Source organism: Salmo salar, chromosome ssa13, assembly GCF_905237065.1.
Source record: "Salmo salar chromosome ssa13, Ssal_v3.1, whole genome shotgun sequence".
Classification (NCBI taxonomy): domain Eukaryota; kingdom Metazoa; phylum Chordata; class Actinopteri; order Salmoniformes; family Salmonidae; genus Salmo; species Salmo salar.
Window position 1 is genome coordinate 39,574,538 of NC_059454.1, and position 15,494 is coordinate 39,590,031.

Below are 15,494 nucleotides of genomic sequence, written 5' to 3' on the forward strand. Positions count from 1 at the left end.
ATTGGCAATGCACAATGCATCAGGTATTGTTGTCAAAGCTGTGTGAGTTGTACAAATCACTCATATTGCAATGACACCACTTCAGATTGGCATGGTGGTACCCCCTTGCCCTTCATTTTGTGATGCTTATATAACACAGGAGAGCATAATATTTTTTACAAATTGAAATATTCACCATGCAGAGGGGTCTAAAACTTTGTAATTCCATTTAGTGTGGCACAGCGGTCTAAGGCACTGCAGCTCAGTGCAAGAGGCGTCACTACAGTCCCTGGTTCGAATCCAGGCTGTATCACATCCGGCCGTGATTGGGAGTCCCATAGGGCGGTGCACAATTGTCCCAGCGTCGTCCGGGTTTGGCCGGGGTAGGCCGTCATTGTAAATAAGAATTTGTTCTTAACTGACTTGCCTATTTAAATAAAGGTTAAATAAAAATAAAAATAGTGGATTCCATTACACTTAATGGTTCCATTTAGATTGTTTCCATTTAAGGGACCCTTTGTGGAGTGTTAGGGTGTATACATTGTTTATACATTGTTTTGTGTTAAACACTCTACAACAAAGCTTTCTTAGTGTCCAACAAGCTTTCTCTACCCTTAACCTTGTTCTGAACACCTCCAAAACAAAGATCATGTGGTTTGGTAAGAAGAATGCCCCTCTCCCCACAGGTGTGATTAATACCTCTGACGGTTTAGAGCTTGAGGTAGTCACCTCATAAAAGTACTTGGGAGTATGGCTAGACGGTACACTGTCCTTCTCTCAGCGCATATTAAAGCTGCAGGCTAAAGTTAGATCTAGACTTGGTTTCCTCTATCGTAATCACTCCTCTTTCACCCCAGCTGGCAAACTAACCCTGATTCAGATGGCCATCCTACCCATGCCAGATTACAGAGACATAATTTATAGATCAGCAGGTAAGGGTGCCCTCGAGTGGCTAGATGTTCTTTACCATTCCGCCATCAGATTTGCCACCAATGCTCCTTATAGGACACATCACTGCACTCTATACTCCTCTGTAAACTGGTCATCTCTGTATACCCGTCGCAAGACCCACTGGTTGATGCTTATTTATAAAACCCTCTTAGGCCTCACTCCCCCCTATCTGAGATATCTACTGCAGCCCTCATCCTCCACATACAACACCCATTTTGCCAGTCACATTCTGTTGAAGGTTCCCAAAGCACACACATCCCTGGGTCGCTCCTCTTTTCAGTTTGCTGCAGCTAGCGACTGGAACAAGCTGCAACAAACAGTCAAACTGTCCAGTTTTATCTCAATCTCTTCATTCAAAGACTCAATCATGGACACTTACTGACAGTTGTGGCTGCTTCGAGTGATGTATTGTTGTCTCTACCTTCTTGCCCTTTGTGCTGTTGTCTGTGACCAATAATGTTTGTACCATGTGTTGCGCTGCTACCATGTTGTGCTGCTGCCATGTTGTGTTACTATCATGTTTTTGTCATGTTGTGTTGCTACCATGCTGTGTTGTCATATGTTGCTGCCTTGCTATGTTGTTGTCTTAGGTCTCTCTTTATGTAGTGTTGTGTTGTCTCTCTTGTCATGATGTGTGTTTTGTCCTATATTTATGTATTTTAATTTTTTTAATGTTTTAATCCCAGCCCCCTCCCGCAGGAGGTCTTTTGCCTTTTGGTAGGCCGTCACTGTAAATACGGACGAATTTGTACTTAACTGACTTGCCTAATTAAATAAAAAATACACATATTTTGTTTAGTATATGTTTGTGGTAAATAAAATACCAAATATCTACTGTTCTAAACAAAATGCTTGGTTTAGTCTCCAAACAACAATGCTTATCGCCAAAGATGAATTGATTAATAGTCCATGTGCTTTACATCCATTATGCATCCAATCTCATCGTTCTAACTTTCCTGAACAGCGGTCTGGTACAGAAAGACTGAAATACTCAAAGATTTAAAACGGGATAAAAGATTCATAATTGGGGCAAAACTAAAATGTAAGCTACAAATGATGACATTGTTTTATGTGCGAGAAATATTTACGCATACATTGCTTAATGTACGTGTCTGGATCGTGGGCATATCACAACGGGGACTAACAGTCAACACGCGTAATTTGGAGAGTCGCAGAGCACTAGTCAGAAAAATGTTATTGCGCTTCTTCTCAGGCTGAACCCTTCATGCCAGCCTCATGCAGCCATCTATATTGGATTTTTTTTTTATCTCAGTCACAAACATAATCTAAATGATGAAAATGAGACAAAGAGAAAATAATCCGGATTTTCATTTCCATCAGTTGTTGTCAACATTTGAAGTCGTCGGTTTCTTTCACCAATATAGCATACTGCTGGATCCAAGAAAATAATCTTATCGCGTCAGAAGCGTCTGCGACGGGGGACCAAAGAGGAGGACGTGGAATTTGATACAGAGAGGGTCTTTTTTTAAAATGGTGCTGTTAGGGTTGTTGGACAATGCGATGGTCAAATATATTGTTCTTATGTTTAGTTTGGCGTTGATCTCTGAGTTTGTGGGAGCTCAGAATGACACGGAGCCTATAGTCCTGGAGGGCAAATGTCTTGTGGTTTGCGACTCTAATCCGACTACGGATTGGAAGGGCTCGTCCTCTCCTCTAGGCATTTCGGTGCGCGCGGCAAACTCCAAGGTGGCTTTTTCTGCGGTCCGGAGCAACAATCACGAACCGTCGGAGATGAGCAATAAAACAAGAATCATATACTTCGACCAAGTAAGACTGTTTACGTTGTTTTTGATATAGGGCTGTTTTGTTTTACTTCAACTTTATAACATCAAAGTTGCGATGCTGTTTAAGATCAACGTTTTACATAGCTAATTGTCCACACACTGACAGGTTATTCCCCCAAAAGTCTAACTAAATACAAATAATCTTTAAAACATTGTTGTTCTGGAAGAGTCTAACATTGGTTTAGAGAGCAACCTATATGGATCAATAATAGCTCGCCTACTGATTGATTGAATTTGAATGATTAATCAATAATAATGGGCATAGCTCAAATGTGATAAAGCAGCAGCGGTGGGTTTATCACTGAGAATAGTGCATAGCACACTCACTGACAATCACACCTACCTGAGCATCTCTCTCTCTCTCTCTCTCTCTCTCTCTCTCACACTGGATATGTTTGGCTTCATCAATTTGATTGGGTGGTAAGCACCTTGTGTAAGCAAGCTCTGAATTGAGATAGTGCTATTTTCTATGGAGTAAATGCAGTGCATTTAACTTTTGTTCCCTGTTTGAATCAACCTAAAATCACTGTTTTATATCACCTCCTGGTGGCATCTCAACTGGCATAACCAAAACTTTACATAAATCACTGGCTGAATCTGCCTAACTGGAAGACAGACTATTGGAGAAGAGTGCAGCTCCTGTGTCAAGTAGTTGCTTCTGGACTAGTAGGCTGCATTTACACAGGCAGACAAATTCTGATATTTTTTCCACTACTTGGTCTTTTGACCAAAGATCGGAATTGGCTGTCTGTGTAAACGCAGCCTTATAGTGGTGTAAAAGTTCACACTTGCAAATTAAGGCTGCATTCACAAAGGCAGCCCAATTCTAGTGCTGAGTAATTAACCAAAATGACAGTTATTTTTCCGTTTTTAAACAACTAATGGACTGAGGTCGGGTCAAATAGTTGAATTGCATTTTGTAAAAAAAAATTTGTGAGCTCAATGTGCACATTGCACTGCAGTTTTTCTAGAGATAAATTAGATCATGCCCGAACTGTGGGATGTGGTAGGGAGTTGTAGCTTCCAACAGGCCAATGTTCTACATAGTTTAGCGCAGTAAACGTGATAATTAACTACAAGGATCATAATCAATTGCATGGCTACTTGTCTGGTCTGTGTACTTTTGTGCCTGCTACATAAGATACAGAAGAATGCACAATCAAGAGGGGATACATAGAGAGCAGTTTCTTCGCGAGGTATCTCTACCTGAAAATACATGACCTAAGTCAGGGTTTCCCAAACTCGGTCCTGGGGCCCCCCCAGGTACACATTTTGGATTTTACCCTAGCACTACACAGCTGATTCAAATAACCAACTCATCATCAAGCTTTGATTATTTGAATAAGTTGTGTAGTGCTTGGCCATAAACCAAATCGTACACCAAGGCGGGCCCCAGGACCGAGTTTGGGAAACTCTGATCTAAGTGATTGATAGTTGGTATTCAACAGTCATAAAAGTATGCCTTATTTACTTTGAAGAACTACTAAAATAGTGATTTTGTCAGACAGCATAGGCAGCGGCTCAATAGACATTAGATGATGACTAGGAATGAAATAAAGACGTAATATAGACAACAACTGAAATATTTTATTCAAGTAAAGTAATGTGAATAACTAATGGTTAATAAGTGATGAGCAGTAATGGGAAGTCACTACCATCATGGGACTTTTATCAATTGTTTTGTTCTGTGTTGTTACAGCATTCAACCCACATCTTGCATACATTTAAATGCATAGTGCATTTCATTATTTAAAAAAAATATGAAACTGAACCGACTTCAAAAAGCACTAAAGGCTCAGCACTACCCAATTCAGATCTTTTTCAGGACTTATCCGATTGGTCAAAATGCCAATTAGTGAAAAAAAAAGATCACTGCTTGTGTAGTCAAATCACAGGATTAAAACTGTCAGTACATTTTTTCTAAGGAGTTGAGGTGTCTACAACTACTGAAATATCCCAGATTTCACAGTATAGTCTTGTCACCATAGTTGTGTCAGCAGAAGAAAAGCTGGTCGTCAACGGTCCAGCCGGTTAACACTGTTTTTTTTAAATCTCAATATTAAATCATTTCTGGGAAACAATTAAGTACCTTACTGTGATTGTTTTCAATTAATATGTTAAAAAACACACAAAAATAGTTTATTAGCATAAGGGAATTTCTCAAGCAAGAATTTTGCTAGGTCTGTCTGGGAGTGGTCTGAGTGGGGAGGGGAAACTGAAAATGAGCTGTTATTGGAAAAGACGTTTGGAACTCTCTTATCAATCGATTAAATTAGTTTACCACATGGTGATATTACCATGGAGGCCAAAACTCCCTCTCACCAAAAAGTCTGACATTTCAGGCATTTCAAACAGCTCTTATACTAAAAGGGCATCATAATTTTCACAATTTCACAGTATTATTCCAACCTTATAGTGTGGAAATATATATAAAACACAGGAAAATCACATTTTTGACTGCATTGGGCCTTGCAGCAATAAATATTCTGATCTGACTTGAATAGTCAGCGAGGATAATTTTTTTTCACTTTCTAAAATGCTTTATTCTTCTTTCCCCAGGTTCTTGTGAATATAGGCAACTATTTCACTTTGGAGTCAGTGTTTTTGTCACCCAGAAAAGGGATCTACAGTTTTAATTTTCACGTTATAAAAGTGTACCAGAGTCAGACTATACAGGTAAGCTATTTGTTTTGGCCAAATTGATTCAGCAATTTAGTTCCAGTTATAATATAATGTGATTCCCATGAGACAATTCCTTTTCTATTCATTGGCCATGGCTACATTATTTGAAAGGGCCTTGTAAATGTATTAGGAAATGTGCCTAAGACTATTTTGTCTAAGTCTATTCTGGACTATTTCCTGTGTAGGCCTATTGGGACATTTGGATTTGCATTGACAGAATGGTTATTAGAGAAAGCAGAAACAAATCTCTGACAAAGTGCTTGATTTCAATGGATGAGAGAGTTAACCGTGCCAATGTTAGGAAAATGTCCTGTAGAACTTCAATGGGAAATCACAGACACTGCATGGCACATCTTCTCATTTGGTGATTATTGTTTTGCACAATTTGTAGTGTCAATTTCTAGTCCTCTCCTTGTGAAGCTCCGAAGCCTGGAGAGGTCTGGGCTGTCTCTGGGTGGGAATAGGGGGAGTAGACTACATGAGCTTATTAAACAGACATTATTTTTCTTCTGGCTATTTAAGAAAGTGACAAAAATAATCTAAACAAGAATGTTTTTTTTCTCTCCAAAGTACATCAAGGGAAGGGCTCCTGCAAACTGTACATATTTGAACTAAAACAATAGTTTATAGCAAATAGCTACTCTAGGTAGCTGTGGATGATGATGATGTTTGGCAATGCAATCATAGCATAGCACGATATTTTAGTACAGAACTGTAGCTACATTAGCTGCATTTCTCCCCTGTCTTGTTTATTTTCGCTCATTGCTGTCTCTTTGGGTCATCCAGGTGAACTTAATGTTGAATGGGAAACCTGTCATCTCAGCTTTTGCGGGTGACAAAGACGTAACTCGAGAGGCAGCCACCAATGGAGTTCTGCTCTTTTTGGATAAAGAGGACAAGGTCTACCTTAAACTGGAGAAGGGAAATCTAGTTGGCGGATGGCAATACTCTACATTCTCTGGTTTCCTTGTTTTCCCACTGTAAAAAAAAAAAAGAAAGCTCCACAGTTCAAATGACTTTATCAACAATGTACTGTCACTGTATAATCAAAACATTTCTACATCAGTTGGATCTAGGCAAAGGATGGATAATATCATGTTCCGTGGTCATGGATTACTACAGAGAGAAGAAAAGAGACATTGAAAAGCTTTGATGTTTTATGGAAATGGGAATCCCTCTGCAAATGCAATACTGCTAAAAAAAAAACTACTTCAACAGACGAACATGCGTTCACAGCAATTCTTCACACACAAACTTAATAGTCGCAGAATATAGCATCTTTTGAAATTCGTTTTTCTTAGCAAGTGTGGCATACATGGTGTTTAGCAGTGACAGATCCCGTCTCGTCTGATTATACAAAAAGCTGTGATTGAGTAGGACTGCATAGAAGATTCAGGTCACTTCAGACAGCACATCACCAGTTTGTTTTGTCTGGCCATTCCCATGTGTATCTCATTACTAGACCAGCTCTGGCTACTAAACAATCAGCTGTCTGCACCATAATGGAGCAACCAACTTGTTTCTGTAGGTGTGAGAAACACTTTTTGGTGTGTTACGAAATTACTGACAAATTGGAGTAAAATGTACCCAATGTTTGCAGATAGATGAACACAATGCAGTTTAATTGCAGGCGTAGCCTTTAGCCTTGTATACATATATACACAGTATTTTATACGTCTAAACAGATGTTGTAGATGCAATATTTTAATTTGAACTGAGAAGTAGTGGAGGCTCAAGTTGATGCTCAAGAGTTGGAAACTGCATTAGGTATGGTCTTTTGATGTCACTATTGACCTCCCTCATCACAGCCTATGCTGCTGGCCATGTCTATACCTGTCTGTGGTCAGTCACATGTCATGTGTTTGTTTGAACTTCGACCTTAGAAGGGTACACCCGTGGAGTCATGTGCAATGCTTCATTGAAGAGATCACGATTGTATATGTTACCACTTTTTAAAAACATTTTATGCACATTCATTTATTTATTTATTGAATATTTACACATTAGTTTGTTTATTATAGCTTGGTGAATTTAAATGCTTATTTAAGTGAATGACCAAATTTGGCATTTATATCCAATGATTTCAATTTGTTATGTTATCAATGACTGCCACATGACCTGTGGCACCTGCAAAGTATCTGAGATTCCTTCTTACCATTTGTATACAGCCGGTGCGTTTTAACAATATTTTAAATATTTGGGAGATTTGGAAAGGGAATTATTCTAGCCAATCGATCAGCAGATGAAAGGTAAAAGAAATAAGGTGTGTGTGAAACGACTGGAGACATTTTCTACACAAACTTAATCTCACTCACATTCTTGAACCTTTCCCCTTGAATACACTTAGGGAAAGTATCTTGTTAGCCATTTTGCATTTATGGAACAGCTGTTGTGTTCACTCTTGACCTCTGTGACTATATGGTACTTCCCATATTTATTGAGTTAAACTATCTAGACTCAGAATGGTTTGATTCGCTCCTAACTTATATTCCCGAGTTAACAATTGTTTTCTGTGCATATCAATATCATGGTAGTGAGAATATGTGTTTTGTGTGTGACTCTCATGCTTCTGTTAGTATAGCTGTGTGGTTTTATTGTCACCTGATGCTGCTACAGTTAATTTCCAAATGGATTGGAATAGGTTTGGCCTATTTCACAATTCTCAGTCTGGAAACTCAAATCACTATAATGTTAGTGCATATAGACCTTCTATATGATCGTTGTACATTAGCCACAGCTCTCAAATTAACATGCTTTACTGCTGGACTGAATAATAATGACATGGCCTCGTTATGGACACTGGAGAAGAAAACAACTCAGTATTGTATTTCAAATGAATGAATGAATGAATGTACAGAAAGGAGTAAAAAAAAAGTTTATGTTTACAATTGTCTGTTGTGGTATAATGTGAAAAGTATTGTGACTCAAATGACTTTCTTCATTATTTCATGGAATCTTTTCACTTTCTTGAATTGAAATCAATTACAACTGAGAATCTGAAAAATAATCCTGTGCAAATGATTGGCTGACAAATTTACTGTAACAATTTATAATAATGCCAATGGATTATCACTCACAAAGCACTGTGGTTGTGTGAATACCGGTAACCCGAAATATGTATTCTAGGGATTCCAAAACAATTCAACATACCACATGAAAGTATGTAATCCATGTAATACACCATTGGTAAATATCTGTATTTGAAAACATGGATGGATTATTGTTGAGATTTTCAAGAAGCTTATCATGCAGTCATATTGTATTTCTGTCAAATTAAATTTGAGGCATCTGTGTTGAATTCTGGTCTTTATTGGTATACAGACAGTAATGTCTGAAACAATACTTTTATTTATCACCAACATGACTACATATCATATTTAGGCCATGCTCATGTTCAGTGTGTTGTAGAGTGTGGGTTTGACAATGCATTCAGGCTGTCTTACAACTATCTTGACATTAATTGGTGTAATAATATACAGTACATGAATTATGAATATTGAGAATCAGCTATTCTCTCAGATACAGTTGAAGCCGGAAGTTTACATACACCTTAGCCAAATACATTTAAACTCAGGTTTTCACAATTCCTGACATTTAATCCTAATAAAATGTCCCTGTCTTAGGTCAGTTAGGATCACCACTTTCTTTTAAGAATGTGAAATGTCAGAATAATAGTACAGAGAATGATTTATTTCAGCATTTAACTTCCTGACTGATGTCTTGAGATGTTGCTTCAATATATCCACATCATTTTCCTTCCTCAGGATGCCATCTATTTCGTGAAGTGCACCAGTCTCTCCTGCAGCAAAGCACCCCCACAACATGATGCTGCCACCCCCGTGCTTCACGGTTGGGATGGTGTTCTTCGGCTTGCAAGCCTCCCCCTTTTTCCTCCAAACATAACAATGGTCATTATGGCCAAACAGTTCTATTTTTGTATCATCAGACCAGAGGACATTTCTCCAAAAAGTACAAGCTTTGTCCCCATGTGCAGTTGCAAACCGTAGTCTATCAGAAGCTTCTAATGCCATGACATAATTTTCTGCAATTTTCCAAGCTGGTACTTGTTGCTTACAAAGTGAGAAGTTTGATAATCATTGTTTACATTGTAGAAAGAAGAGAACTTACTCTAACTCCTTGAGCTACTGTTTCATGTCTTGGGCTTTGATTAACAGGCTGAAGCCCATGTATCTGACATAACCTTATGGCCTACCCTTTGACCTTTCTACTGCTGTATATGTGTGTTTCGCTTTGATCAACGGGTGGGAACATTCAGATGTTTTGTATTATCAAAGACATATGGGTTATTACTAATTTATCATTGTCTGATAGAATTCTGATTCAATTCTACACTCTCAGATTCTGGGGGATACATTTCTCATTGAGTTTTGCATTTCGCTGTATTGTTGTTATTTTTCAGCCTACAAACTTGGCCTTCAATCTAACACCTCCACTGAACTACTTCAACACATTTGGGTTATAATTGAATGACATGTACATACATACTGTAGGAGTGATTTGAGTGTTCTTTTATTTGATGTGTGGTATGCAGAATGTCAGTGCAGAGTGTACAGGCTTTGATTGCATCCGGTGGGACAAGTAACCCCTGAACTGAATAATAATTCTGAGATAACGCTAACAAACAAACAAAAATTGAGAAATGAAGAAAGGAATATATTCTGTTTGGAAATTCAAATGAGTGCTCTTGAGGGTTTCAAAGTAAAACAAAATGACTTTTTCTGACAGAAAGAAAGTTCAGCTGTAAGGCAAGGTATCTAAGAGGAATCCACTCCGTTCCCACTCCTCTATCAGATGTCTTAATGTTGTCACACACTGGGCTGTTAACTATTGTATTATTGTATTGATCTTTTGACATATTCAATAAGGTTCGTATGCTTTAATTTATCGGTTGACATTAGGATAGTGCTGAATGTGAGAATCTCCTTCTGACCGAATTCATTTTTTCTAATGTGGTTGTTTGCATGACTGTGTTCTCTTCTGCAGTCTGTTTTAAATGTTTACTTCATGCACAGCAGTCTGTCATGATATAAGCTCATCTAATGTATCTGATGAATCCTCACCAACACTTTCTAATTTCAGCGTTATCCCTCTCACTTTCTTGGGCTAGTGCTCATTGCAGTGTGTGCATTAAACATGTCTGCCTGGTTAAGCCTCAAGATGTATTTATTGTTCAAATATCAGGAGAAAAGGATTTTATTCCTCTGCGTTACATTATTTATTCAAATAGTAAGAACAGAAAGCACAAAATTATGTAATCGTTTTTTAAATAATATTTATTCCCGATAATCCTTTTAATATATTGGTGAGCAAGTTATTCAAGGATAAACATGTAGCTAGCTAAGAGTTGAAGATTGTACAACTTTGAGGCAAGCGTTATATGACTGTCTATTCATATGAAATACTATATTCTACCTATTCTATAGATCCTTTGCTGTATACAACAAAGATCACAGCAGTGGATAAGAAAGCTTGAGTGACATTTCGTTGCACAGGAACTCTCTGAAAAGTGGATTCATAGTCTCAATTCGTTCTGCTACATAAAATACAACTTAACAACAGGGTCTAGCATGCTGTTAACCAAGTTGAGAAGGTGCCAGGACCCTGTTGGGCGAGGCTCTCTTTGCTCATTTCAATTTCATGGGCCACTGAAGGGCAACACTGACAGACCTACGGTTCACAGGTCTTGTCATGGTACTTTACAAATGTAGGATCTTTATTTGAGCCAGTTTGCTACAGCAGGAAAATACCCATCAACAGGAAATGTTCATTATTATGTGAATTGTAATAAATGGACAGTTTTGCAAGGGTTGATACCTTTTTCATGAGGGAAAATCAGGTCTGAAATGTCAAAGTGAAAATTCAGAAACGTTTTTAAACCTCAAATTCACTAAGTAAAAAAAGTTTCCTTCAACAGGGTGATCCAATTAAGATCCTACATCTGTACCTGAGTAGTAGTGTGCACTCCAGTGGCTCACTAGGTGGAGCACACATGGACATCATGGCCGTTAATACCATGCATATTATAGTGTATTCAGCAATGGCATGAACAAATAGTCTACTTGTTGTGATATGTGAGATGTTCTGCTTCTTCACACTTTCACAATTCAATCTGTGCAAGGCATGTCTTTAATTTTGAGCAGCAGGTAGCCTAGTGGTTAAAGCATTGGGCCAGTAACCAAAAGGTTGCTGGATCAAATCCCTGAACTGACAAGGTAAAAACCTGTCATTCTGCCCCTGAACAAGACAGTTGTTCCCCAGTAGGCTGCCATTGTAAATAAGAGTATGTTCTTAACTGACTTGCCTAGGTAAATTAAAAAAAAACTTTGATTATCTTCTTGACTTTTTTTCTTCAATACTTCAGCTATAGGATTTAACCAGCGGACGGCTTATTTTGATACAACGGTATTCAGACCTCTGTTTGCTATTTCATCTGGTTTAATTCTTCAGACACTAACACTCTTTAATTCTGGTGCATTATGCATTCTTAGCTCAGTCAGATCGACCATCTAGCACAGCTACTGTAGCTCATTAAATATGTTTATCCTTCGTAAGAATCAAACATTAACATTAACAAAATTTAAAAGTGCATATCTACCATTACAACCTAAATGATCCTATTGTGTTAGAAACTATTTCCACAAATGGTTGTGAAATACCTGCTTTTTGCACAGAACACACTGCCAAAATGCATAGCTAAGTATGCAAATTACCATGTTACAGCATGTCTGGTTGTTGTTGGGCTTTGGGAGCGTGAACCCAAGTTTGCATGGAATGCAATCTCTCAGCCGAACACCTCTGCGGCAGACTGCGACATGACAAGAGCTCATTTCCTGAATGGCAAATGAAAAGCTAATTTGGTAGAGCTCAGTGACTGGCATGCCCTGGTTACCCAATTAATGTTTTTCACTGCCAAAAGATAATTTAGCCCAGCTTCTTCTTCATTTCACCTGTTTCAAATAACAGATGCACCACTTCATGGCTAACAGTGATTTGTCTCAGTTAGTCCATACATTCCATACTAAACTAAAACACACAGTAGGGTAGTCTCTTTCATTTGTTAGTGAAAGCTAACTCTCAGACAATATGCAGAGTAGGCATATGGTGTGGTGTGCAGATTAGATGATACGTGTGTGGAAGGTCTGTTGCCTGTTGTTTCTGTAAAACAATGAATATTCTATGTTGGTATATTAGCTTTCACTTAAAGTGAAGGTTAAGTACATGGTTATGTACTGTACATAGCCCTTCTGTAAATAGCCCATCCAACTACCTCATCCCCATACTGTTATTTATTTTATTTATTTTGCTCCTTTGCATCCCAGTATCTCTACTTGCACACTCATCTTCTGCATATCTATCACTCCTTTGTTTAATTGCTATATTGTAATTATTTGCCACTATGGCTTATTCATTGCCTTACCTTCCTCATCCTACCTCATTTGCACACACTGTATATAGACTTTTTGTATTGTATTATTGACTGCATGTTTGTTTATTCCATGTGTACATCTGTGTTGTTGTTTGTGTCGCACTGCTTTGCTTTATCTTGGCCAGGTCGCAGTTGTAAATGAGAACTTGTTCTCAACTAGCCTACCTGGTTAAAAAAATGTGAAATTAAAAATTAAAAAATAAATGTGGTTAATTGCATATTTCCCATTAAATCATGCTCAAAATGATGCTATTCAATGTTCAAGGGCATATATATTACATGTACATATTAGCATAGAATGAGACTTGGGGCTCTATTCAATCCGTATCGCAGAAGTTCAGCTTTACAGGGTGATTATAATTTAAAGGCAACGTTCTCGCGTTAGCGGAGACTGTATTCACGGTAAACGCTGCATATGTCAGCTCAATCAGAAATAACCTTTACATTTCGCGCAATCTGTAAAGCTTCAGCGATACAGATTGAATAGCAAATCCCATCGGTAATAGTGCTCATAACATTTGAGATGAAGTGTATTCTTTTAAATGATCAAGACCAGCTCAGGTCATTATTCCTTAGTTCCTCTTCAGTACAATGCCTCTGTTTGATGGTATTAACTACAAACGACATCTGAAGCTCTTAATATACTCCTAAAATACTGTAGCCTTCCTTAGCATGGATCTGTGAGTGAGGACTCTTGCATTATCCAACGGAAATGGGCTCTGTGCTAATGGTGATCTGTCTGCTAGGATGATGAAGAGCAATCCCCATTGTCTCTTTTGCCTCGTCTCAATCACTAGAGCAGAAAGGTAGATGGGTACAAACTACATTTGGGCATCCTGCCAGCTTCATGTAAAATTGTATTCAAATGTGCATTAGTGGAAGCTGACGGAAAGTAAACATGTAACCTGCGGAGGGTATGAATACCGTTTATAAAGTATCTTTCAGTCAGAATAGACAGGACGATATACAGCAGTCTGAGGACACAGACGTCTGCAGTAAAACACCCATAGACCTTTCAGACTTGCTGCTGAGTGGATATAAACTAATCTGACCCTAAATGGCCCATGATCCAGCCTCCACATTAAAGTAACCTGTATTGTGTAAACAGCTATTTTTAACTGAATTGTTCACATCAATAATTGCTCTAAATATTCTTTGTTTGTTAGCTAACAAAAACAGGGATGCCTTAACTTAAAGTTAGGCTTATGTCCGGGTCCCCACAGTTAGAAGAAACTTTCGTTTAGCTTGACATTTAAACATGTGGCGCTTTTTTCCAACTGTTTTGCCGAGATGCTTGTCCGTGTGCGTCTATCCACACAGGGGGCACTTGACATTAAGCCAAGCTGTGTTGGAATGTAGCGCCGCTCAGATTAATGGCACATTCAGTCTTCTAGAGCAACTTCAGTTGATTACAGTAATCAAATCAGAAATGACTATTTAATTTACCATTCTTCAGTTGATGATGTCTTCCTTTTCTTATGTCAAAAGGACCATTACATTAAATGAAGTATGAATCACTTAAGCACTGTAATATCAACATGAGGCCTTAAGACTGATTGATATCTGTTATTGATTGGATACTTCACTCTGATTCGCTGTCAGAGCTGTAATATACAGAACTACTTATAGGCTATATACAGAGTATACTGTATAGCGCTACAGTGGTAGAAGAAACACTTTGACTTACAATAGCGCCATGGCTAAACTTTTTGCCACAACATCCTGTTGACAAAGAAGTTCAGTTGTGCTTAGTCCACTTATCCAACCACGTGCTGTAGCAAATGAAATGATTGGGCTGATTATAAACTATGTGCTTTTAAATTATGTCCTCTTTGCTTAATGGTTGCCTGATGAAAATAATCCACTCACAACAGTCACTCAGCAGATTGCTTCTATTTCAAGTCTAACTGCATTAACAAAGTTATTGTAAATCAATAAACTAGATTTAGTTACTTAGTTCTCTACATACAAGACATTGATTACATTTGGTATTTTGGTATTTTATTAGGATCCCCATTAGCTGTTGCAAAAACAGCAGCTACTCTTCCAAGGTTCCACACAAATCATGAAACATAATACAGAATTACATAATACAGAACCATAACCAACTGCAATGTTGGTCAAGGGCTTGTAAGTAAGCATTTCACGGTAAGGTCTACACTTGTTGTATTCGGCGCATGTGGCAAATAAAGTTTGATTTGATTTGAAATAGACAAGAACAGCTCAAAGACAGAACTACATAAAAAAATGTAAAGGCACACGTAGCCTACATATTAATGCATACACACAAACTATCTAGGTCAAATAGGGAAGAGGCGTTGTGCCGTGAGGTGTTGCTTTATCTGTTTTTTAAAATCAGGTTTGCTGTTTATTTGAGCAATATGAGATGGAAGGAAGGTCCATGCAATTAGGGCTCTATATAATACGGTACTCTTTCTTGAATTTGTTCTGGATTTGTGGACTGTGAAAAGACCCCTGGTGGCATGTCTGGTGGGATAAGTGTGTGTATCAGAGCTGTGTGTTAGTTGACTATGCAAACAATTTGGGATTTTCAACAAATTAATGTCTCTTACAAAAAAAAGAAGTGATGCAGTCAGTCTCTCCTAAACTCTTAGCAAAGAGAGACTGGC

At 38.1% G+C, this 15,494-nt stretch overlaps 1 protein-coding gene across 1 annotated transcript; it reads left to right on the top strand.

The window, feature by feature from the left end:
• The first annotated feature begins 1,840 nt into the window (after window positions 1-1,840).
• LOC106567122 (cerebellin-4) lies at window positions 1,841-8,715 on the top strand. Its single transcript, XM_014136046.2, has 3 exons — window positions 1,841-2,718; window positions 5,295-5,411; window positions 6,204-8,715. The coding sequence occupies exons 1-3, from the start codon at window positions 2,422-2,424 to the stop codon at window positions 6,399-6,401; spliced, it is 612 nt and encodes a 203-aa protein (XP_013991521.1). The 5' UTR covers window positions 1,841-2,421; the 3' UTR covers window positions 6,402-8,715.
• Window positions 8,716-15,494: the final 6,779 nt, after the last annotated feature.